General features: G+C 45.7%; 2 protein-coding genes across 3 annotated transcripts in view; one reads left to right on the plus strand and one right to left on the minus strand.

Moving 5' to 3' along the window:
- Positions 1 to 800: 800 nt before the first annotated feature.
- Positions 801 to 25,994, plus strand: part of LOC147635474 (uncharacterized) — a 31,874-nt gene continuing 6,680 nt past the window's right edge. For both annotated transcript variants that reach the window (XM_086802762.1, XM_086802763.1), the window contains exons 1-3: positions 801 to 1,021; positions 1,125 to 1,257; positions 1,374 to 1,436. In XM_086802762.1, coding sequence (XP_086658888.1) covers positions 933 to 1,021; positions 1,125 to 1,257; positions 1,374 to 1,436 — 285 coding nt within the window. In that variant the 5' untranslated portion in view covers positions 801 to 932. The remainder of the gene's footprint in view (positions 1,022 to 1,124; positions 1,258 to 1,373; positions 1,437 to 25,994) is intronic.
- LOC147635475 (uncharacterized) lies at positions 10,349 to 12,619 on the minus strand. Its single transcript, XM_086802761.1, has one exon. The coding sequence runs from the start codon at positions 12,084 to 12,086 to the stop codon at positions 10,488 to 10,490; it is 1,599 nt and encodes a 532-aa protein (XP_086658887.1). The 5' UTR covers positions 12,087 to 12,619; the 3' UTR covers positions 10,349 to 10,487.

Below are 25,994 nucleotides of genomic sequence, written 5' to 3' on the forward strand. Positions count from 1 at the left end.
TTCATGTGTGTGTTTATATAAATAAAATATATGTATGTGTGTTTTTATTTACATTTACACACACACACACACACATATACATACAGACATACATACATATATATGTATGATATATATATATATATACACACACACACACACACATGTATGATATATATACACACACACACACATGTATGATATATATATATATATCATACATATGTATATATGTATGTATGTATGTATATGTGTGTGTGTGATGTATCTATCTATATCTATACTATCTAGGGGACACTTAGCATTTGGAAGAGGGCTAAGTGTTGGGTTAGGGGAAAAAGAGAAAGGGAGGAGCCATGTGTTGGAGGAGAGAGAGAGAAAGAGAGAGGGGGGAGGGGCACATATTGGGAAAAGAGAGAGAGAGAGATAGAAGAGTGTAGGGGTATGTTAAGAGAAGAAATTTTAAATAAATAATAAAATACAAAACTATAAAGTTATATGATATTTAAGTATAAAATATATAGAATACAAATATCTATAATAACAATATGAGTAAGGATATTAAATAAATATATATATTAAATCTATACTAATATATTATAATATAATATTATATATATAATACATAAATAATTAAAGACATATATATAGTAAATATATAAATCAATATAATATAATGTTATATGCTAATTATAATATATTATAATAATGATATATAAATTAATATACAGTCACGCATACGTGTGGAGTGAGTGTGTGTGTGTGAGAGAGAGAGAGAGAGAGAGAGAGTATGTGTATGAGAGAGGGGGTGTGAGATAGGTGTGAGAAGAAAGAGTGTGTATAGATAGAAACACACACCTTAAAAAATGCCGCAACAACGGACTTGTATGAACAATGAAAACCTTGAGAGACAGACGAGAGAGATGTATATATTGAGCTTCGAGGGCTAGGTCATGGTGGAAGAGTCGCCTTTGCAACCGGTTAGGGATTCTTGCCGGAGGCTGAGGCAAGAATGGGAAGGCATGATGCAGAACGCGGAGATGTAGTTTCCTTGCTCTTAAGCTCCGATTCTTCCCCCTTTTAAATGCATTTTGTTTTTCGCCCTTTCTGCGCATTTTTGTTGATTTTTTTCATTGAATTCCCAGTGCTTCCACCGAAATGTTTTCCTCTTTCAAATCTCAAGAAGAAGCCCTCATGGCCGAAAGAGCACAGGTGCAGTCGCTCAAACAGGAGACAGACACTCTGCGGAGGTCCTTCCTTCAGCAAACACAGGAGCAGGTTTGCTCACTGTGTGTCGGGGGGAGGGGAGGTCGGCGTGGGTGTGCGTGGGAGAGAGGGAGGGGGCTGGTCCTTCTCACACACAGTTTCCTGAAAGCTTTAATTCTTTTTTGCAGGAAAAAAAAGCCCTTATAGAGAAAGCTTTAGCAGAGCAGATCAGCAGAAACATACACAACCAGGTAGTGCACGACAAACGAACCCTTCTATTATGCATTATTGCACATGACAGCAAACATAGTGAATGCAGTATGCTTTTGTACAAGTGTATACCACTGACATAGCATCTCCAATGAGCCTTGAAAGTTCTCTACAAGCAAGCATGGCATGTGTAATGAGCCTGGCCAAGAATTACTATGACCATACTCCATTGACATGGCTACATTGAAGATGCCCGATTGGTATGATATAGTCTAAAGAACTACACATATGTGTTCAATGTTATAATGCAAGCTCAAAGTATCGTGCATGTGTACGAGCCAGAGATATATTGTTGGCAGGTGCCTTTGTTCTATTCAGGATGCTTGTAGTTAATGGAGCGAAGGGGCTGTAAAGCACAATATACTTTGTTGGTATTTTGGAAGCATTCATTGAGATTTAAACCCAACAAACTCAGGTTTCCTAATTCATTTTACTTACCAGGTGAAAACTTTTCTAAGCCATGCTTTTTTGAGCAAAATTACCTTCCAATAACCATTGTCCATTCTATTAGAAATAATCTAATCAGTTCCCCTAAGCTATATCACATAGGATAAAATGTATTAGAATTACCTTCTTGCTAGCCACTTGTGATTATGCTACCTCATCGATGATGTCATCCAAAAATGAATCAAGTCACAGAGTGTACTTCTCATGGCTATATAAACACTATGTACAAGCTCATTTGTATGAATACAATCGAGTGTATTTTCATTATGAATGGGTTACTTTTCTTTCCCCCTTAATTTTAACATGGTATCAAGAGCATAGGAGACTTTTATTTTGGAGCTTTCTAGAGTAGACTTCTATTTTGGATTTTTTGAGCTTGGAGTTATTTAATTTCTTTTTCTTTTTTTTTGTGGATCTTTCTATTACTCTTTTGCACCATCCTTAACTTTGGTGGGCGCTATCCTATCGAACGTCGCCTCTCGCTCATCTCATCGTTGGCTCCCCTGTTTCTCTCCTGGCCATTGCAGCTACGTCTAGGTTGAGCCACCCTCATCCACCCTTTGCATCCTTAGTGCATAACTCCCCCAGCGACCTACGTCTCCCACGTGGCTAGCCCTTTCACAGAAGCTATCCAACATTGGCCAGTCACCGTCGCCTGAGTCTTCTGCAGTCCGCACCGCCCGAGCTCCCGCCGTCCCTACTGGCCGTTGTAGCCAACTGCCTTTTGGCTCGCTCATCTCATCGTTGGCTCCCCTGTTTCTCTCCTGGCCATTGCAGCTACGTCTAGGTTGAGCCACCCTCATCCACCCTTTGCATCCTTAGTGCATAACTCCCCCAGCGACCTACGTCTCCCACGTGGCTAGCCCTTTCACAGAAGCTATCCAACATTGGCCAGTCACCGTCGCCTGAGTCTTCTGCAGTCCGCACCGCCCGAGCTCCCGCCGTCCCTACTGGCCGTCGTAGCCAACTGCCTTTTGGTTCGCCATCTACTGCACGTTGCCATTTTTCCCACGTTGCCTGTCTCACAGTCGTCCACACGACTGTCAGCACACGTCGTCTGCTGGTTTGTCGTCTGTAGTGGCTTGGAACCGGTGAGGAGGCCAAGGACAGCCGCAGGGAGGCTGGCTAGGGAGATTAAGTCCTTATTATAAGCCTTATTATAAGGCTTGATAAAAGTCCTATACATATGTATTAAAAAAAAGAAAAAAGAAATATCAGCAACAACCCGACATCTGGAAAGAGAAGCATTATTTGCAGAGATAAAAAAGAAGGTACAAATTAATTTGGGGATTTTTTGATTTTTTGAAAAATCCAGCTTAACTGAAGCATACATCTCAATTTGTACATGATTTTTTAAAGTTGAAAGCATTTAAGTGTCACATCTTGGAAAGGGTTTATAGACGCTGTCCTAAGCGTCTTATCTTAGTGGTAAGACCACTCTTAAATGACATCTATCCTAATCATGGCTACCAACGCAAAGTCCCCCGATAAATTCAATGGCCAAGGTTTTCACACTTGGCAGATCAAAGTCAAGGGACATCTCATGAAAGAAAAATCTTTGGGCATTAGTTAAACCAACAGAAGGGAAAAATGGTGTGTCCACTAGAGCTGTCATAGCCGTAAATCAAGCACGGGATGAACAAGTCCTAGGTATCATTATTAGTGCACTAGATGAAAATTATATTCATTACATTGATGATTGTGATATTGCATTTAAAGCTTGGGACACTCTAGAGAAAACCTTTGGAGCACGGACAAAGCACTCTAAAATAAGTCTAAAAATGCAATAATATGGCTATAATGAATCTATTGCATCTTTTGCAAACAAGTTGAAAAGCATTATCACCCAACTTGTGTATGTAAAAGTCCTTGTGCTTGATAAGGATGCTATAGCTATCTTGCTTAAAGCAATGTCTATCGAGTATAACAACATTGTCACTGTGCTCAAAGAGAAAGAATCAATTCTTTCCTTGGAGAGTACAATCAATTCAATACAGGAAGAGGAGAAGAAGCTGAACTTCAATAATAATCTCACTTCGAGAGGAGCATATGCTGTCACCAACAACAAGTGGAAGAACCAACCATTTCACAAAGGATTGCTTTATTAATAACCTTTGTGTGCATTGTGGTAAAACCAACCATCCACCACACAAATGTTATTTTAAAGACAAAAAACAAGAAGAGTAAAGAAAAAGCCAATCTTGCCACTGTTGAAGAAAGTAATTTTGTTGGTGCTGATTTTGATGATGAATCTTATGTTTTTTAGTTTACTCTTTCTTTTTGGGTTCTAAAACCTTGTCTTTTATCCTACATGACCCTGATTGTATTATGGAGAAGAGAATACACACCCAATATCATTAAGAGGAGACTTTATCTCATTCTTGTATCAAGGGAGATTACTAGGTATACGTCTGTATTATGGAGAAGAGTATATACACCCAATATCATTAAGAGGGGACTCTATCTCATTCTTGTATCAAGGGGGATTACTAGGTATACGTCTATGTATTGAGTGAAATGTTTGGCTTAAGAGGGATGTTAGAAATAATCCAATCATTTCCTCTAAGCTATATCATATATGATAAAACGTATTAGAATCACCTCCTTGCTAACTGCTGCCTCATCAATAATGTCATCCAAAAATGTATCAAGTTGTTAGAAGTCATCTCCTGTCTAGTTTTATACACTAGGACCTTTGTTGTGGGTGTGCTCGCCCTTATGAGATGTTTTATCATTTTTCCCCCACTCCGCATTTTTTCCTTATTTTTTTCATTTTTTCTGTGGCTTGGGCGGCAGCCCTGAGGCGGCTGGAGGACCCAGTAGCTGGCCGACTGCCCAGACATCAGTCGTGGAGTATCTCACTGCTGGCCGACTGGATGTATGCAGTCGTGGGCCTCATTTGCTGCTGGCCGACTGTTGATACAGTCATGGAGTGCCTTTTTCAGCAGGCCGACTGCTCATATGGGGGCATATAAATAGGCTCCCAGTCCCCTTGCCAGTTGTGTATCATACCCGGGATCTTCTTGTGTATATAGAGCAGAGTTACACGCCTACATCTCTCTCTCTCTTGTGCTGTATTTTTCTGCATGCGTTTTTGCTCTCGTGTTCCCAGATTTGGTGATCATCTCCGTTGCGTATTCTGACATGGTATCAGAGCCCTAGGCTCTAGATAGTTCTTGGGATTTGTGTGAGCAAGAGGGGGACTGTTTTGTGGCTGATTGGTGAACTGTTTTAGATTGTTCGGGAAGAGAAGAAGCAAGAGGACGGCGGGCTGATTTGCTGGACAGCCACTTGCAGGTATTAGTTCTTCTTTGTTCCCACCCACCCACCCTTTTCAGAGGACATCCCCGCAATGGCAGATCTGTTTGAGATGGCCAAGAGGCATGTGAAGATCCCGACATTCCCCACGTTCCCAGTGGATTGTCAGTTGGACGGGAGCGACTACGGCATATGGAAGGTTATGATGGAATCTGTTCTGGAGTCTTACGACCTCGCTGATTTCGTCGTTGGTGGTGTTCCACGGCCGGAAGTAGAGGAAGGGGAGTTACCGTGGATCCGAAAGGACCGGGAGAGGCCCAGACACAGATGTGGGATCGTGTCAACGCCAGGGTCCGTTCGTTTATCTTTCTCAACCGCACACCGCAGGTAATCAATCATGTAAAGCATATGACGTTGGCCAGAGGTATATGGCAGCATTTGGCCTCACTTTACAACAGGGTATCGCCCATGAAGAGGATTTCCTTGGAAGTACAGATGCGGGTTATGAACCCTGCAAAGTCGTCGACGATGCCGGAGCATATTAACAAGCTACAGGCTCTTTAGCAGGAAGTTCTTCAGGCTAGGAAGGAGATATCGTCAGAGGACATGGCCATAACGTTGCTGTCACACTTGCCCTCTTCGTACTCAGCATTTTACTCGTCTTTGATTACCAGTGGTAGGCTTAGCACCATCACATGGGAGGAGCTTGTGCCCATGGTCTTGGACCAGGAGGAACGATTCACGAACCCTCCTCAGGGTGGAGGTTCGGAGGCCTTAACTGGCCAATGGTCGAAAGGCCGTAACACGGGCAAAGGGAAGGCTTCGTCGGAGAAGTCTTCTGAGAAGAAGTCTGTTTCTGACCGCGAGAAACTAAAGGCAGAGAGGACCTGTAATGATTGTGGCGAGAAAGGCCACTATTGGAGGCAGTGTCCCAAGCGGAAGACCGAGAAGGGTGAAGATTCCTCAGTAGCAATCATGAAGACTCCGGCTTTTGTGCACGTGGAGGTGGTGGACACCGATGTTTCATTTTCTTCAGGCAGGGAGCAGATTGGAGGATTCTCCGCAACGGATACTCGGGAGTGGATTCTAGACGGTGGTGCTTCCAGGCACATGACTCCTTCCCGTTCCGGTTTACAGGATCTCTGCAGGTGTTCTGGTCATATTCTTACTGGGGATACGTTCACTATCCCAGTTCACAGTGAGGGCAGGATGGAGATAGTTCCCGATGGCAGAGGGGGGAAGCATTCCTCCCAGGTGTTGTATGTTCCGGCGCTTGGTTTTCATCTGTTGTTAGTGCATTAGGTTTGCAAGACTGGCGTACGGGTGGCGTTTGATGAGCATTTTGTTGCTCTCTGGGACAAAGCCACAGGCCAAGTGGTTTGGGAAGGCGGAGTGGAGAATGGAGTTTACAAGCTTTCAGCACTCTCTCTCCCAGGTCCTTAGGTTTGTGATGAGTGGCACTTAGGTAATGGCCACTTAAGTGTGGACACGCTCCAGGTGCAGGCTTTCCGGGACCCGATGGTGGATAGCTTGCCAGAAGATGGCAGCAGTTGGCTGGAACTTTCCAGTACTGATGTTGGTAGTTCTTGTGCTCGTTAGTCAGAGGAAACTGAACAGGTAACTTATGCTCTGATGTCTCGTAGTATTCGGGACAAAGAACCTCCAGTAGATAAGAATGTTCTTTCCACGGGGACCTTTCGGAAAGCCAGGCAGGTGGCAGGTGATTACTTGCAGAAGGAGGTGGTTTCTCCAGGCTTTGTGGTTCCGGATTCAGAGGGGGTGGTTGACAGGTTTCAGAAGGCCTTGTGTGGTCTTCAGCAGGTTTCCAGGACTTGTTTGTGCACCGTAACAGGTGTTGATCCTTGTGAGCAGTGTGATGCCTTTTTGACTCGGAAGCTGTATGGTTCATTGATCTGGTTGATGGACACCAGATTGGACGGGAGCTTCCTGATGAGGCAGTTGAGCTCATGGTTGCGGATGACTCTTTGGGAGGCAGGATTGCGCTTCCTGTGGTTTCTGCGGCATGCGAAGGATCATGGACTCTTGTACACAGGAGGGGGATTGTTGGATGGAGTCTGACTCCACGGTTGGAGTGACTCAGTTTGGGAGGAGATCCGGACACGAGGAGATCTACTTCAAGCCCGGGAGCAGTTTTTCGGAGCAGTAAGAGGGAGTCATCTTTTGCCTTGTCGAGGACAGAGGCAGAGTACCGGGCTGCTTGTGAGGTGGTGAGGATGCAGAGGTTGCATTGCAGGTTTGGGCTTCCACTGGAGGAACCCATGGTCATCCAGAGGCACTTTGTTCGTGAACAGATCGTTGCTGATGACATCTTGCTAGAATTCTATTCGACGGAGGACAGTACGGTGGACCTCTTCACGAAGTCACTCTCTCAGGATTTGCTCAGGCGGCACCCCAGCTCCCTATGGTTGGTTAGCTGAGAGGGGGTGTTAGAAGTCATCTCTTGTCTAGTTTTATACACCAGGGCCTTTGTTGTGGGTGTGCCCGCCCTTATGAGGTGTTTTATCATTTTTCCCCACTCTCCGCATTTTTCCCTTATTTTTCCCATTTTTCTGTGGCTTGGGAGGCAGCCCTGAGGCGGCTGGAGGACCCAGTAGCTGGCCGACTGCCCAGACATCAGTCGTGGATTATCTCACTGCTGGGGGCCGACTGGATGTACGCAGTCGTGGGCCTCATTTGCTGCTGGCCGACTGTTGCTACAGTCGTGGAGTGCCTTTTTCAGCAGGCCGACTGCTCATATGGGGGCATATAAATAGGCCCCCAGCCCCCTTGCCAGTTGTGTATCATACCCGGGATCTTCTTGTGTATATAGAGCAGAGTTACATGCCTACATCTCTCTCTCTCTCTCTTGTGCTGTATTTTTCTGCATGCGTTTTTGCTCGTGTTCCCAGATCTGGTCATCATCTCCGCTGCATATTCTGACACAAGTCACATAGAGTGTACTTCTCACGGCTATATAAGCACTATGTACAAGCTCATTTGTATGAATTCAATCAAGTGTATTTTCATTATGAATGGGTTACTTTTCTTTCCCCCTTAATTTTAACAATTCATAGGTCCCAATGGTGATGCCTTCTTATTGCAGAGTATGTGTGTCACATGCATACCTGGAGTAGGATGCACATGGACATAGCCTATAGCTGCAGCAGCCTGAAAAGCAGAGTTTGGGGTTGAGAGTGGCCAGTGTAGGCAGCGTTTTGGCAGCCCAAAAGTGTACGGTTCAGGTGCCCATGGACCTGCCAAGTGTGTCCAGCTTTATTCAGAATTATGTGGTCATGGGATTTGCCCCAGTGACCGAGCAGCATTCAGTCGACCAGCCCTTAGGATGCCCATAAAAGGGTAGGTTGAGGGTTGTTTATGTATGGAGATCATAGTCTATATGTAGAAAACTTGTGTCTATTTGTTAGGGTTTTCAGAGATAGAAAGAAGAGTGTAATGGAATCACACACACACAGAGCACAACACAGCACACAGAAGAGTCCTAAAAACTACTGGCTGTATTATGTACAAAAAGAATGTCACGTGCACACCATTCAGGTGTACAGTGACATGGCATCATTTTAGCATCATAAGCATCATCAGGCATTTAATCATGATTTATTCAGGCATATATGAGGGTGTTTTATCACCAACATCAGCACCTTAGACTTCATAAGCATGTAAGGTATTCATTATGGGCAGCCAACAGCATATGGTGACCAGCCGACAGCACATGGTAGTCATGATGGGCAGCCGACCAGCATTTATGCTATTTTTGGCATTTTTATATTCAGTCGTGGGCTTCTGACATCTGGCCGACTGCAGCCAGGCTGGCCGACCAGCAGCCCTCACCCATATATATAGAGACCTCAGCATTCAGTTCAGGATGATCATCATCTGGATCATCATGCGTTTTCAGCCTCTTCTCTCAGCATATAGATCAGCGCATATCAGTTCAGAAGCATTCAGCCCAGTGTTCTCCGGCGTTTCTCCTCCAGGAAGCTTTGGGAGCAGCATATCCAGCCAACGCATCAGCATTCAGCAACCAGTCCATCATATTCAGCATACAGTACATCATCTTCAGCAAACGCATCCATCTCCTCAGCGTTTCCTTCCCAGGTAACAGGAGTACATCTGCGTTTCAGCATCAAGTCAGCACTGCTTCAGTCCCAAAGCCATCCCTTCAGCGTTTCCTTCCCAGGAGACAAGGGAAAGACAGTGGGACAGCAGTTCATTCAGCATATCAGCATATTCAGCAGTATAGATCCATTTGGATCTCATTGTAACCGCATTCATCATCTAATATAGTTGCATTGCATTGACACATATTTGTCTATCTCTTAAACATCATTAAGTGCAGTTTAGTTAGACTAAGGTTGTGTTTACGTCGGTCGAAGACCTCACATGTCACAAAGAATGTGCTACAACTAATCTCCAATACAAACGATGAAGACTTCAAATCACAATCGAACACTGTTGAAGATTCCTTGGTTAGCCCAAAATGCTTTTTAGGAATTCTAGTGATGAGAAATGTACATGGAAAATGACAAATTCCCATGCAAGTGGGCTTGGGTTCGAAGGCCAATAAGACCAGTACATGGGCTGCAATGAAGGTCAGTAAAACATTAGTTTTACTTAAGTACCAATTTGTGGACCCTTGGATGTTCCTACCATAGGAATGTAATGGGTACCCTTTCCAAAACAACATCCAACATACAAATTGTATCATCTTGAAAGAGAATCTATTGGATCAAACAACTAACCTTAATATCATTGTAATTTTTCTTTGAGTCTAGGTTATATACATATGTGCGTGCATGTAGACGTAATGTCAATACTATGCATAATGTAGTTGATAGTTATATAGTCTTGTGGGTTGACTACCATGAGTATATAACACGCACGTTCCTAAAAGGTGAATTTCGGCATGTTCCTGGATTCATCTAGATATATAATTCAGTCGTATTAGCCATAGTTACCAGGGGACGGGGACGGGGACGGGGGACGGGGACGGGGACGGCTAAAGGTAGGGAACGGGGACGGGGGGTGGGGACGGCACTCAAAATTGTTAATTTTAGAGGAGTAAAGAATCAAGATTAATCAATCAATAACAACAAGCTTTCTAACTCCAAAAGTTATGAATCATGATACACATTACATTTAAAATTAAATTACGCTACGAGGTGCAAGAGTCAAGAGTCAAGACTTGCAAAGTCGGAAAAGAAAGACTTTAAAGTTGATAACATTAAATAGATATACTCAAAAGATGTTGGGGCCTAGGCGATACAAAATATAAGTCACTCGCGGGCCTAGGCGATACAAAATATAAGTCACTCGCTCTCATACTCTGCGCTCCCAATAAGAGAGGTGCTAGCCTCATGATCATGAGTGCGTGAAGTGTGGATGGGGTTTGTGTCATCCGATGAAGGCTCATGATGAGAACCATCTGTCCCACCCTCCTGTGCAATAGTTGTAGCTGCCTCCTCCTGTTCCATCTCCCACTGTGTAAAAGTATCGGCATTGCATCTTGCACTCTTGCCAAGCATGCGCAAGTTTGCGCTAATGAAGACAAGATCATTAGCTCTTTCCACCCCAAGCCGATTTCTTTTCTTTGATGAAATGTGGCTGTAGGAGGACCATAATTGCTCTAGGCAAGAAGAGCTAACGGACTGGCTCAAGATCCGGATCGCCAACTGTTGTAGCTCTGGTCCATCTGATCCGAAGTCCTCCCACCATAATGCTGCACCAACCTTGAATCTGTCCTGCTGCGCATCTGCACATCCATATGAGCCTTGAAATGCCCTGTAATTAGAGAGCTGGTCTCTAATTTTGCGCCCGATTTCTGCATCCGGCGTGAGGCGATCCAAGATGAGTCTCCAACCGTTGCTCACCTCTTTATCACCCTCCTGCCCTTTTCCCTGAAATTCTGGGTCCACCATAAAAGCAGCTGCATGTAAAGGAGAGGAATATGAGCTCCATCTCGCCACACAAAGCGAGTGGATCTCCTCATATCTATCTACGTCTGGCTCAAGCTTCTCAAGACTCTCTATCATCTGGTCCATGGCTTCATATACTTTGCCGATGCATGGCTGCATAGCATCAACAATCCTGAGCAAGTGGACAATGGGATGCACCATGGCGTCAGTGCGCTTGAGGTCCTCCCAAAAATCAGCATCGTCGACCTTTTTCTTGCATGAAATCCCTACCTGTGTACGTGCAAAAGATGAGGAGCAAAACTCATCACTGATGAATAGTTGCCGCACGGCACCCTGACAATCCTTCAAGCGATGCAACATAAGAAAGTTGTATGCAAAGCGAGTGTCCGAGTACTTGAGAAGGACCTTTGTGGACCTCTTCCCAAACTCGGATCGAAGGTATGTGTGATTGTTGATGAAGGTCACAATTGCACATGCATCATCAATCACCGATTCAATCCATGACAATTTCCCAATATCTTTCAAAAGATTATTGAGACAATGTGCCATGCAAAAAGAGACGGTGATTTGAGGATACATACTCTCAAGAATAGCTCCCGCTGCCCTATTTGTCGCCTCACCATCCGTGACGAAACCGATCACACATTCGGGGCCGATAATCTCGACAGCACTACTCCACTCAGCAGCAAGTACATCCGCACTCTTTCCCGTCCCTGAAGCATCATGTGAGGAGACAAAGTACATCTCCCCCCGTGAGTATGCCACAAGGCCATGGATAGACCTTTTCCGTGTGTCACTCCATCCGTCTGCAATCAAAGAGACTCCATTGCGAGCCCATTGTCTCTTTGTGTTTGCCGCCGCTTGCTCAACAAGGCGTTTCTCCTTGTCAAGCATAGTGGTCCGCAAGGTTTCGGAGGATGGAGGTGTGTAGTGAGGACCGTACTCGCCAATCTTCTTCACCATCGTTTTGAAGTAGTCGGACCTATTTATCATTTCAAAAAAAAAGAGGGCAAGTAATTAGAATGGCAAAATGGTGATCCGTGAATCAAGACTCGTGAGACATGATGATGAAATCATGTGAGTGAAATACGTACCGTGCCACACGAAAAGCAATGTGGTCATGAAAAAAGAAGCGGGCCACCGCGGCATCAACCTCCTCCTTCTTTTTGGGATCCCAACTCCCCTCAAGAGTACTTTGCCGACGAGAGAGAGAGGGTGGACTAGGTTGCGGCATTGAGAAGGCGGCTTGTGTGAAGCCACGAGTAGTGCCACGAGGAGGACGTGGTAGAGGGGTAGATGAAGATGCACCACCACCCGATGTAGAACCTGATGTTTGGGTTGGAGTGACATAAGTGTTGGGATCCACTCCACGCACCCTTTGGCTTGCATTCAAAGCTTGATGGGCGGCAAGCTTTGCAAGAAGCTCCTTTCTTATCTCCGGTGTGACCCGCTCACAAAATTTCACCTCATGACCGGGCTCATGCAACAAATGGGCCCTCACCCTATTGGCCCCACCCACACGCTTATATGGGCAAAGCTTGCATGTCCATGGACGTGCACCCCCCGCATGAGTAGGAGGCTCGAAGTTGACCTCATCCCACCATGACCACCCATCCGTTCTACTCCTACCGCCCGCACGAGAAGAGGATGCCATGAATAGTTAGTAACTTAGTAGTAGTCTAGTAGAAGAGGGTGGAGAGAGCTTAGAGGGTAGAGTAGGAGAAGAGGTAGAGGGAAGATTGAAGTAGTCTAGTAGAAGAGGGTGGAGAGAGCTTAGAGGGTAGAGTAGGAGAAGAGGTAGAGGGAAGATTGAAGTAGTCTAGTAGGAGAGGGTGGAGAGGAAGGTGGTGGAGTAGGAGAGGGTGGAGAGGAAGGTGGTGGAGTAGGAGAGGGAGATAGTGGAGAGGAAAGCTTGAGTAGGAGAGGGAGATGGTGGAGAGCCTAGAGGTACATCATCATTCATGGAAGGCTTGAGCAATGAGTAGAAGAGGAGTAGCATAAGCCCATTATATAGCATATGGCAGCTCTCTCTCTCTCTCTCTCTCTCTCTCTCTCTCTCAAACGGCCAGCCTCAAACGGCCAGCCGCCAACGGCTAGTAGCCGTTGCCCGAAAAAAAACGGCTACTTTTCTGTAGCCGTTGCGCCGTTGCAGGCGTCCCCGTCCCCGGCTGACAACGTCCCGCCGTCCCCTCCGACGGGGACGGCCGTCCCCTTGCCACGTCCCCTCCGTCCCGTCCCCTGCGCCGTCCCGCCTCCGTCCCGCGCCTGCAGTTAATCGGGACGGCGTTCCCACGTCCCACGTGGCCGTCCCGCCGTCCCCCTGTCACTATGGTATTAGCAGACATGCAATTTTCACATTGTGAATTTTTCGTCCGAGTTGTGGCTAGTTTATATTGTGCTTATTCTTTCTATATTTGGCGTTGCATTTGCCCTATCAACTACTTATTTGCTGAACTAATTCTTTCTATTTGCTACTTCCCTTAGTGCTAGGCTTCATTATGGCTGAGTTTGCCCTGCATCTCCGGAGGTTTGACAGAAACTCAGTACGAAGGCCTTTGTGTGAATATATGCTCTTACGTGTGTGTGTGTGTGTGTGTGTGGAGTGCGTGCGTGAGAGCATATCTTGATACGGAGTTCTACACCCACTATTGGGCACTGATGACGTTAGTGGGGATGTCGTAGTATCTAGTCCATACTATGCATAATGTAGTTGATAGTTATATAGTCTTGTGGGTTGACTACCATGAGTATATAACATGCACGTTCTTAAAAGGTGAATTTGGGCATGTTCCTGGATTCATCTAGGTATATAATTCAGTCGTATTAGCGGACATGCAATTTTCACATTGTGAATTTTTCGTCCGAGTTGCGGCCGGTTGATATTGTACTTATTCTTTCGATCTTTGGCGGTGCATTTGCCCTATCAACTACTTATTTGTTGTACTAATTCTTTCTATTTGCTACTTCCCTTAGTGCTAGGCTTCATTATGGCTGAGTTTGCTATGCATCTCCGGAGGTTTGACAGAAACTCAGTACGAAGGCCTTTGTGTGAATATATGCTCTTGTGTGTGTGTGTGTGAGAGCATATCTTGATACAAAGTTCTACACCCACTATTGGGCACTGATGACGTTAGTGGGGATGTTGTAGTATCCAGTCCATACTATGCATAATGTAGTTGATAGTTACAAGGTAGGATCAAAACGTACGTACGGATCCAATCCGTACCGTACGGAGATCCGTACGTACGGATCGATCCGTTTTTTTTTTGGGGGGGGGAGGGGGGGCAGCGTGCCTGCGTCTTGTGTCTGCGTCTTGCGTCTGGACTTTGGAGGCCGTACGACCTCAACCTTCCGGTAAGAGCTAGCCGCCATGCTCTCTCTTCTCTACAGTCGCACTCTCTTCTCTTCGCTACTGTCGCCGCCGCCTTCTCCCTAGGCCGCCCCCTGCTCACCGCCACCTCAGTTCGCCTCTGCCCTCACCGCCCCTGTTCGCTTCGCGCCTCTGTGCGTAGCCGCCCTCTCTGTTCGCCACTGGCGCCCAGTACGGCTGGCAATATAACTCACCCACCCTTGCTCAGGCCCCCAAGGCAGCAACATAACTCTCTCTCTCTCTCTCTCTCTCAGAGCCTTAGCCCACCATCTGTGGACGACTCACTTGTGACAATAAGTATTAAGTATTAAGTATGATTAACTTATCAAGTATGATTGACGACTTGTGATTCTAATTTCTCACTTTTGAATTAGTAGGTTTGTGACCTTGTTGTGTCTCTATTTCGAAAGTTTTATATGTCAATGTGGACATGGACTGAAATTTTATGTAGGTGGCTGAAATTTCTGAGATTTTATGTATTTTTACCAATGGTACGTATTTTTACGTACCTTAAATTTTTTTTACCGTACCAAACAACGTACAGTACGTACGGATCCGTACAGTACATAACGTTTGGTACCACCTTGGATAGTTACATAGTCTTGTGGGTTGACTACCATGAGTATATAACATGCACGTTCCTAAAAGGTGAATTTGGGCATGTTCTTGGATTCATCTAGGTCATAGTAACAAGGAATGGGCATTTTTAGACTCGGGAATGTGGGGGATGAGAGTATCTTCCCGTTTCCATTCCCGTCCCGTGTCACTCTATAGTCATAGGGAATGGCCATTCTCAATCTTTTCTGTCCCCGTTCCCCATCCCCATTTCGTGTCCCGTGTGACTATGATCTAGGTATATAATTCAGCCGTATTAGCGGACGTGCAATTTTCACATCGTAAATTTTTCGTTCGAGTTGCGGCCAATTGATATTGTGCTTATTCTTTCTATCTTTGGTGGTGCATTTGCCCTATCAACTACTTATTTGCTGTACTAATTCTTTCTATTTGCTGTACTAATTCTTTCTATTTGCTACTTTCCTTAGTGCTGGGCTTCATTATGGCTGAGTCTGCCCTCATCTCCAAAGGTTTGATAGAAACTCAATACGAAGGTCTTTGTGTGAATATATGCTCTTATGTGTGTGTGTGTGTGTGTGGAGTGTGTGTGTGAGAGCATATCTTGATACAGAGTTCTACACCCACTATTGGGCACTGATGACGTTAGTGGGGATGTCGTAGTATCTAGTCCATACTATGCATAATGTAGTTGATAGTTATATAGTCTTGTGGGTTGACTACCATGAGTATATAACATGCACGTTCCTAAAAGGTGAATTTGGGCATGCTCCTGGATTCATCTAGGACCTAGGTATATAATCCAGCCGTATTAGCAGACATGCGATTTTCACATTGTGAATTTTTCGTCGGAGTTGTGGCCAGTTGATATTGTGCTTATTCTTTCTATATTTGGCGGTGCATTTGCCCTATCAACCTCTTATTTGCTGAACTGATTCTTTCTATTTGCTACTTCCCTTAGTGCTAGGCTTCATTATGGCTGAGTCTGTCCTGCATCTCCGGAGGTTTGACAGAAACTTAGTACGAAGGCCTTTGTGTGAATATATGCTCTTATGTGTGTGTGTGTGTGGAGTGCGTGCGTGAGAGCATATCTTGATATAGAGTTCTACACCCACTATTGAGCACTGATGACGTTAGTGGGGATGTCGTAGTATCTAGTCCATACTATGCATAATGTAGTTGATAGTTATATAGTCTTGTGGGTTGACTACCATGAGTATATAACATGCACGTTCTTAAAAGGTGAATTTGGGCATGTTCCTGGATTCATCTAGGTATATGTAGATGTAATGTCAAAACTATTCATTGTACCTAACGGATTCACAAAGTCAATCAGAAAATCATTCAAAATTGGTGAAAACATAAATGCCTCACCTCCATTAATCAAACCAAGTGCAATTCAAATCATATCTCTTTCTTGTATTTGATTTCCCAAAATCAAAGTCCGCTTACCTTAGATTAACTATTCCCCATGGAATAGGACATCCCAGGATAGAAATATAGGCACATTGAGAAACCTTACATGCAGTAGATCATCCTCTCCTTTAGATGCATAAGATTGAGTTGGAGTGATCAATTCCTCCTCTTATCTGGTCAAACCTTTAGGTTAGCTCCTATTACATGTGTCACCCATGTGAGTGCCACATGGACATGCTTCCTACTTGTGGTTGCCTTCTAGGCAAAGTACGTGGTAGAGTATGCTCTGTTTGGGGCTGTTTTGGTAGCCCAATAGGTGCGCGGAGGATCGTTGGGATACAAGTTGGGCACAATATGAACACAAGAAATGACCTTTTGGACAACTATTCGGGGTCATAAAAGGGCTGGCTGACCAACATCATGACCCCCTATAAAAGGGTAGTTTAGAGTTCATTTTAAGCATCTCATTTCATCTGCCCTTACACACAATAGGGTGAATACAAGTGTGTGTTGCAATCTTCAGCCCTTAATGCAAGCAGCATCAGGAGATCATCAGAAAGTTGTAAATCAGTGATTCAGCGACACTGATTCAGCCATGCATCAATAGATAGGTATGCATAACCAGGATTAAATCAAGATCCAAGTTCATCACTGTGAATACAGCATGTTTTGGCTATATATAGTAGATTAGGTATGTCTCTCCTTGTCTTTTGTGCATTTGCAAGATAAGTATGATTAGCATTAATCTCTCATGTGCTTAGTGTTAATCTGTCTTTTTGTTGTGTCACTCATGTGACATCGGTATAAGAGCATAGGTTCACCCTAGGTAGAGTTTGTGCATGCCAAATTAGGGCTTAAAGCAAAATTAGGGTTTCCTTGTTTTGCATCAGCATAGTTCTTGCAATTGTGCTTTTAGCCCTAGCTTTAGTATGCAAAGTCAAAAAGCTAAATTAGGGTTTACGTTTTTGCATTTTCAGTCCATTTTTGCATGTAGACTAGAATCAACAAAAGTCTTAGCCTAGGTCTAACCTAGGTAGGAAATGGCTTGTGTCGGGTGCTCCCCCGACAAGATTCTCACTTCGATGGAAAGGATTGCAGTTTTGATGGAAGAATTCTATCGGAAAGCATTGAAGAGATTGAAGTCAAATGAGGTCAGACAATCAGCTTTCGAAGAGTCTTTCCAAGTCCGATATGGAGGAGGGTGAGGCTACATTTCTTGTAGAAGATCTAGTAATCGAGTCAGAGAGCTTGGAGATGGAGATGGTGGACATGGAGCCATGACTGTTATAGAAGTGAAGCAAAGGTGCATGGTTTGTCCCATTGCTCCAAGTTTAGCTAGAGGGGATGCCAAACACTTGCGGGTTTATGAGACAGAAATTTTAGCCGTGATTCATGCTCTTACTTCATGGAAGCATTATTTGCTTGAGGCTAATTTCATGGTGAAGACGATCATCAAAGTTTGAGATATTTTGTGATCCAAACTAAGCTTTTTGAGAAGCATATGAGGTGGGCAAACTTGTTGTCCATGTTTCATTTCAAGATTATCCATACACCTGGAAAGAAGAATGTGGTTGTAGATGCTCTATCTAGGAGATCACAGGTACATTCACTGACCATTATTTGCTTGAGGCTGATTTCATGGTGAAGACGATCATCAAAGTTTGAGATATTTTGTGATCCAAACTAAGCTTTCTGAGAAGCATATGAGGTGGGCAAACTTGTTGTCCATGTTTCATTTCCAGATTATCCATACACCTGGAAAGAAGAATGTGGTTGTAGATGCTCTATCTAGGAGATCACAGGTACATTCACTGACCAGTGCCTATCATAGAGAGTTGGATTCCATGAGAGATCACTATGTTGTCACAAGATTGTTGTTGATCTTGGGCCCGAGCTATCTCCTAGCTGTTTGAGTCTGGCAAATCAACAACCAAATCCTCTTCAATTGGTTGTTGCCATCAATCTCCTCTTCTTGGTGATATGGGTTATACTTGGAGCAGTTTGTTCTTTAGGGTTTTCACGCCTGTTGCCTACTCGCCTATGACCGTCAAAGACAACAAGGTAGCAGATGCATTATCTAGGAGACCCCTGAGCCATGCGGTTTCTATGGGTTACTATATGGATTTCACTATGATGAAGGATCCTTATGCTACCAAAGAGTATTTCAAAGATGTTTTGGAACAGATTGCAGATTAGAGATTTGGCAGCTTTTTATGTCATCAAGTAGGGTTTTCTTATGATGCAAACCTAGGTTATGTGTGACACAAGGAATTGAGGCCAAGGTAATGGAAGAGTGCCATGCTCCTTCCTACATGGGGCATAGAGACACCTTCAATGTAACACGCGGAAGCTCTGAGAGTCTTCTTTCAGCCCTAAACACCACTTAGAACATGCTGATGCAAAAACGCAGACAAAAGAGAGAGAGAGAGAGAGAGAGAGAGAGAGAGAGAGAGAGAGCTGGAAATTCAGTATATTCATATGGTACAAAAAGGTACCCTAAGTCTACAGCCATAGGCTGCCTTCTTGAAAAGGTGGAAAACACCAAAACAGTCCTACACTAAGGACCCACTCCATAAGGGAGTGAATGACTCTATCAATGAGCACAATTGCCTATTTATAGGCCTCTTGGACCATTGGAGTGCTGGCCGACTGCTGGTCAGCCAGCCGACTGGTCATAAATCCTATATATGGATGCGCCTGCAACCGCCTTCCTTCTGGCACGGCCGACAACCTCTGTGTGCAGCCGACAGTCCCTTTCATGCAGCCAACTGTCAAAATACGCAGCGGAAATGATAACCAAACTTGGGTCCACAAGAGCAAGTAGAGTGCAGAAAATAGACAGCACAAGAGACACAGAGAAATAGGCGTGTAAACTCTTCTCTATACACAAGATCCCGCACAAAACTGAATGATACAATGGTGAGGAGCATGGGGCCTATTTATATGCCCCATGGATGCAGTCGGCCAGCGCTAGAGGCTCTCCACGACTGCATAAAGCAGGTCGGCCAGCACAATATCTCCACGACTGTATAAAACCAGGTCGGCCAGCATAAAAGCCTCCACGACTGCAGCATAGGTAGTCGGCCAGCCACTAGGAGCACATGAGGTGCAGTCGGCCAGCACCATGGGCTCCTGCCAACATGTGGCATCCATCCACACCATGGAAAAATGGGGAAAAAATACGGGGAGTGAGGAAAAATGATAAAACACCTATACAGGGCGGGCACACCCACAACAAAGGCCCTGGTGTCTGATTAAGACAGGAGATGACTTCTAACACCCCCTCGCAGCTCCTGGCTGTGCAATCAACCCAAGGGAGCTGGAGTGCCGCCTGAGCGTAGCCTGAGGTAGAGACTTCGTGAAGAGGTCCGCCGCATTGTCCTCCGTCAAACAATAAAGTAGCAAGATGTCACCAGCCAAGATCTTCTCACATACAAAGTGATACTGTATCTCTATGTGCTTGGTCCGGGCATGGAAGACCGGGTTCCGAGCAATAGCTATACAACTCTGGTTATCGCACTGGATGACTGTGGGCTCCTTCTGTGGAAACCCAATCTCGCCTAGCAGCCTCCGCAGCCACACAACCTCGGAAGCAGCACCACAAGCAGTCCGATACTCTGCCTCTGTCGAAGAGAGGGCAATAGTTGGTTGTCTCTTGCGGCTCCAAGAAACTGCTCCTGAGCCGAGGGTAAAACTGTATCCTGAAGTAGATCTCCTCGTGTTTGGATCTCCTTCCCAATCTGAGTCACTCCAACCTTGGAGTCTGACTCCATCCCCTCCTGTGTAAAAGAGTCCTAGATCCTTCGTACTCTGTAGATACCGCAAGATCCGCAATCCTGCGTCCCAATGAGACTTCAATGGCGTCTGCATGAAAGAGCTCAACAGCCCCACGGAGAAGCTCAAGTCCAATCTGGTGTTCAGCAACCAAATCAATGAACCAACCAGATCTGGTGTTCAGCAACCAGATCAATGAACCAACCAACTTTCGGTACTGCGAGGCATCAACTGGCTCACAAGGATCAGTAACGGTTAACTTTGTGTTCGGGTCCATCGGCGAAGTAATAGGCTTGGAGTTCTCCATCCCAAAGGCCTCAAGCAACTCATGAACATACCGTTGCTGAGAGATAAAAAACCCCCTCTGGGTCTGCCAGATCTCCAATCCCAAAAAGAAGTGGAGTAAGCCTAAGTCGGTCATCTCAAACTCTTTTGACAAGGCAGCCTTCGTCACTCCAATGTGCTCCACATGACCGCCGGTGAGAATGAGATCATCCACATAAAGGATGATAATCGTGACCATGCCGCGTTCTCGAAAGAGATACAGGTTTGGATCTGCAACCGATCGCTGAAATCCAGTCCGAACAAAGAAGGAATCAATCTTGTGATTCGAAGCCCTGGGAGCCTGCTTAAGACCATACAAGGCCTTACGTAACCTGTAAACCATCCCTTCAGATCCTGGAACAATAAAGCTTGGAGGTTGCTCAACATACACCTCTTCCTGCAGGTCACCATTAAGGAACGCAGGTTTTAGATCTATTTGATACACGGTCCACCTATGAGAAGAAGCAAGGGCAAGAACGGTCCGAATCGTGGACATCCGTGCTGTCGGTGCAAAGGTATCCTCGTAGTCGATGCCTGGCCGCTGAGCATAACCTTTAGCCACAAGTCTAGCTTTGTGTTTGTCCACCGACCCATCAGACGTATATTTGGTCTCAAAGACCCATTTGACACCAATGACTGACCGTTTCGACGGCCTCGGTACCAACTCCCATGTGTTGTTCTTCTCGATGGCATCAAGTTTCACGTGCATGGCTTTCCTCCAAGTATCCTGTGAAAGGGCTTCCTTGATGGAAGTGGGCTCTTTGTCCCGCAAAATACGAGACATCAAAGCATAGTTTACCTGAAGAAGCTCCGCTGTATTGCTTTTATCTCGGACTCTGTGTGATTTTCGAGGGCCGTCCTCTGTGGTCCACTCGGAGGGTAACTCCGTGACACCCGACTCCCGAAGGGTGTCTAACAACCACCTAGGTACTCGAACAAATCGTGGAGCCTCCTGTGGTCGCGGGGGCTCTACTCCAGCTGCGGGCTTAATCTCCGGTACTGACTAAGGTTGGTCAACTGGAATAATGGTCTGGGAATCATCATCAGACTCCTCTGGATCTCCAAGAAGTGACCGCTCCTCGACAGTGGATACTGGAACATGCTCGTCAAAGACCACATCCTGGCTGACAACAATCTCGTTCCTGTCTGGATCATACAATTTGTATCCTTTGGAAAGAGAATTGTGCGAGACATCAGGTTTCCTGCCAAAATATGCCTCAAATGGAGTCATATGGGGTACTGAAGTCGTCGGAGATCGGTTGAGAGTATGGACAGCCGTTGCCACAGCCTCTCCCCAAAGTGGACAAGGAAGATCATGATGCTCCAGCATGGTCCTCGCCATCTCCACCACAGTCCTGTTCTTGCGTTCTACAACTCCATTCTCCGAAGGCGATCCTGTATTGGCCAATTCCCTTTTAATACCATGATCTGCACAAAATCTGAGAAATACAGTTGAGGAGAATTCACCTCCTTTGTCAGCCCTGAGAGTCTTTACCTGAAATCCAGACTCTTTCTCCACCATCACGTGCCAATCCTTGAACCGTGCAAAAGCTTGGTCCTTCTGGGAAAGAAAGTAGACCCACGTGAATCTGGTACAATCATCAACAAGCATCATAAAGTAGAGAGATCCTCCCAAAGATGGTGTCTGCTGAGGTCCACACAAGTCAGTGTGAATCAACTCCAATGGTTTCGAAGCCCGCCTGGAAGCCTGCTTCGGAAAGGATTCCCTGTGCTGCTTACCACGTATGCAAGAACTGCAACGCCCTTGCCTACTGCCAACATCTGGCAAGCCAACCACCATCTGGTCGCGGAAAGCTCGCTGAGGTGCATCCACATTTAAGTGGCCAAAACGAAAGTGCCACAAATCTCCGACCTGAGAACATGTCAATGAGGAGAGTGCAGAGAGCTTGTAGATACCATTCTCCACACCGCCTTCCCAAACAACCTGGCCAGTCTCACGGTCCCGTAGAGCAACTGAATGCTCCTCAAATTCCACCCGAAAGCCAGTCTTGCATACTTCATGCACTGACAGAAGATGAAAACCCAGAGCAGGGACATAAAGAACACGGGAAGCATGCTTGCTCCCCTTGCCATCGGGAATAATCTCCATCCGGCCCTCACTATGTATCGGAATAGTGGAGTTGTCGCCAATAAAGATGCGACCTGACTGCCATTTCAAATCCAAAAAGAAGTCACGGGACGGAGTCATATGCCTGGAAGCACCACTGTCAAGAATCCATTCCTGGGTATCCTTCGCGGTGAAGCCAACTGCCTCCTCGCTCGAAGATGATGAAGCGTCGGAGTCCATCATCTCTAAGTGCACAAATGCAGGAGTCTTTGCAGCTGAGGCTGAGGAATCAGCACTCTTCCCAGTCCGCTTAGGACACTTCCTCCAATAGTGGCCTTTCTCGCCACAATCATTGCAGGATCTTTCGGCCTTCAGCTTCTCTCGTTCTAAGTCAGGCTTCTTCTCAGAAGACTTCTCCGGTGAAGCCTTCCCTTTGCCCTTGTTGTTATTCCGGCCTTTCGACCATTTGCCAGTTAAGGCCTCCAAACCGCTGCTGTGAGGAGGGTTCGTGAAACGTTCCTCCTGGTCCAAGACCATTGGCACAAGCTCCTCCCAGGTAATGGTGCTGAGCTTGCCACTCGTAATCAACGAGGAGTAGAAAGCAGAATACTGAGCAGGCAAGTGGGACAGCAAAGTGATGGCCATGTCTTCAGATGATATCTCCCTCCCAGCCTGGAGGACTTCCTGCTGAAGGGCCTACAACTTGTTAATGTGTTCCCGCATCGTCGAGGACTTTGCAGGGTTCATAACCTGCATCTGCACTTCCAAGGAGATCCTCTTCATGGGTGATACCCTGTTATAAAGAGAAGCCAAGTGCTCCCATATGCCTCTGGCCAGCGTCATGTGCTTTACATGATTGATCACTTGTGGTGTGCAATTGTGCAATTGAGGAAAATAAATGACCGGACCCTGGCGTTGACACGATCCCACATGTGTGCCTGTGCCTCTCGGTCCTTCTTCATCGATAGTAACTCCCCTTCCTCTGCTTCCGGCCGTGGAACCCCGATGATGATGAAATCAGCAAGGTCATATGACTCCAGCACAAACTCCATCATAACCTTCCAGATGTCGTAATTGTTCCCATCCAACTGACGGTCCACAGGGAACGTGGGGAGAGTTGGAATCTTCACGTGCTTCTCAGCCATCTCTAGTAAACCATCGCGGGGATGAAACTGAAAAGGGTGGGTGGGTGGGAAAAAAAAACTCTAAAACCTGCAAGTGGCTGTCCAGCACCTTAGCCCGCCTTCCTCTTGCACCTTCTCTTCCCGAACAGTCCAAAACAGTCCACCAATCAGCAATCTAACTATCCCCCTCTTGCTCAGAAAACTCCCAAGATCTATCACGAGCCTAGGGCTCTGATACCATGTCAAAATACGCAGCGGAAATGATAACCAAACTTGGGTCCACAAGAGCAAGTAGAGTGCAAAAAATAGACAGCACAAGAGACACAGAGAAATAGGCGTGTAAACTCTTCTCTATACACAAGATCCCGCACAAAACTGAATGATACAATGGTGAGGAGCATGGGGCCTATTTATATGCCCCATGGATGTTGGGTTTTATGCTGTGTATGCACCCAGGGGAGTGCTAGTGATCATCAGTAGGTTACTGGGGCACTTTTTACTTTAGTTAGTGGAGGTTTTTTCCCCAGTTTAGCTTAGTTTCACTTATAGAGGTTTATAAGTGGTTTGGTCCACCTGGCACAGTTTATGGCTGGACCATGTGAACACACTTTAGGTCACATCTTTTATATGTGGCTATTGTACTCCTTTTTATCATTATCAATATATGAGCAAACGAGTTCCTCTCTCTCTCTCACACGCTTCCTGTTGGTGTGCCTTCCAAAACCCTAACCCTAACAACCATTTCCTACATTTTGGTATCAGAGCACGTTCGCCTGCCCTGTCCGTACAGCTCGCCATCAGCTGCCCGTACAGGCCCTCGCCATCAGCTGCAGCCACTCCAGCCCACGTACAGTCATGCACAGACAGCTGTACAGTCCGTACAGGCCTGCTGTCTGTCCATACAGGCGCCGGCTGTTCCGTACAGCACCTGCTGCGTATAGCAGACAGCAGACGACCAGTCTGCTCCGTACAGCAGACAGCAGACGACCAGCACCTGCTGCGTATACCTGCAGCAATACACTCGCCGCTTCTCCTCCGTACACTGCTCTGGACAGCTGTTCCGTACAGCCTACAGTCGACTAGTACCTGCAAAATCACATGGGTAAAATTTAAAGCTTTACATGTTTTGAAATTTGGGCGTTTTCTATGTGTGAGTTTTTCTGGCAGATACAGGGAGGTTTTCTTGCAAAGAAACACAGGCTTTTGCAAGGCTTTGGGTGCAGAAATTTTGGGCATTTTCGGGCATTTGGCACTGTGTGAGCCACTACTTTTGTTGCTCTACTCAGTCAGTGGTGCATTGTTTTGCACATTCAGAGGATTGAGAGTGCAAGCATATTTGGGTCAGTTGTACTCAGTGGAGTACAGTTGCTTTCAAGGTTGTTGTTTTTGGGTTTTTTGATACACAGGTACAACATTGTGCACTGGCATAATGGCAAATCAACAGCAGAGTGATGTGTTCATGTACTTGTCTAAGGAAGACAAGCTGGATGGCATGAATTACTCCTTGTGGAGTTTCATGCTGAGAAATGTGCTCGTGGCAAAAGGTCTTTGGGATTTTGTTAGTGGTGATGAACCACGTCTAGGTCCATTGGCTCCAGAGACTCCTCCTCAAGGGGGTGCTCGTGGAAGAGGACAACAGGCACAGGCACCGGTTCAGCCACAGCCTGTTCAAAGAACAAATGCCCAGAAGACATGGGATGCCAAAGATGCACAAGCCTTATCACTTATTGCATTGTCAGTACAGAGGTCTGTTATACCTCATATTCGTTCAGCTGGCTCTTCACGGAATGCATGGGTGACTTTGGAGCAAATGTATGCTGCTCGTAATGAGGCACGGATCTCATTTTTGAAAAGAGAGCTGGAAAACCAGAAGATGCATGAAGGAGATGATATGTCTAGCCACTTGAACAAGCTGCAGGATTTGAGAGAGCAACTCATCAATGTGGATGAGATTATTCCTGAGACACAGCTTGTATCCGCCATCTTAAACTCTTTGCCAAGATCCTACTTGGCTTTTCATACCTCTTTGACTTGTTACAGCAAGAGCAGATCAGGAAGAACATGAACATGAACATGAACACAAGTGCTGAACAAGCATTTGTGACAGGTCAAAAAGGGAAAGGCAAGTTTCAGCCAAAGAGTTCAAATCAGAATTCAGGTGATGGTGGTTCATCTCAGGATACCAAGAAAGGTGATGGACAGCCCAAGAAGAAAGGCAAATGCATACTGTAAGAAGCCAGGTCACTACATCA

This window comes from Cibotium barometz, chromosome 9 (genome assembly GCF_041138505.1).
Source record: "Cibotium barometz isolate CiBa-2024 chromosome 9, ASM4113850v1, whole genome shotgun sequence".
Lineage (NCBI taxonomy): Eukaryota > Viridiplantae > Streptophyta > Polypodiopsida > Cyatheales > Cibotiaceae > Cibotium > Cibotium barometz.

What these genes read in the sequence shown, in the direction of transcription:
- LOC147635475 (XM_086802761.1), bottom strand. Translation starts at nt 12,086, where the DNA reads ATGATAAATAGGTCCGACTACTTCAAAACGATGGTGAAGAAGATTGGC.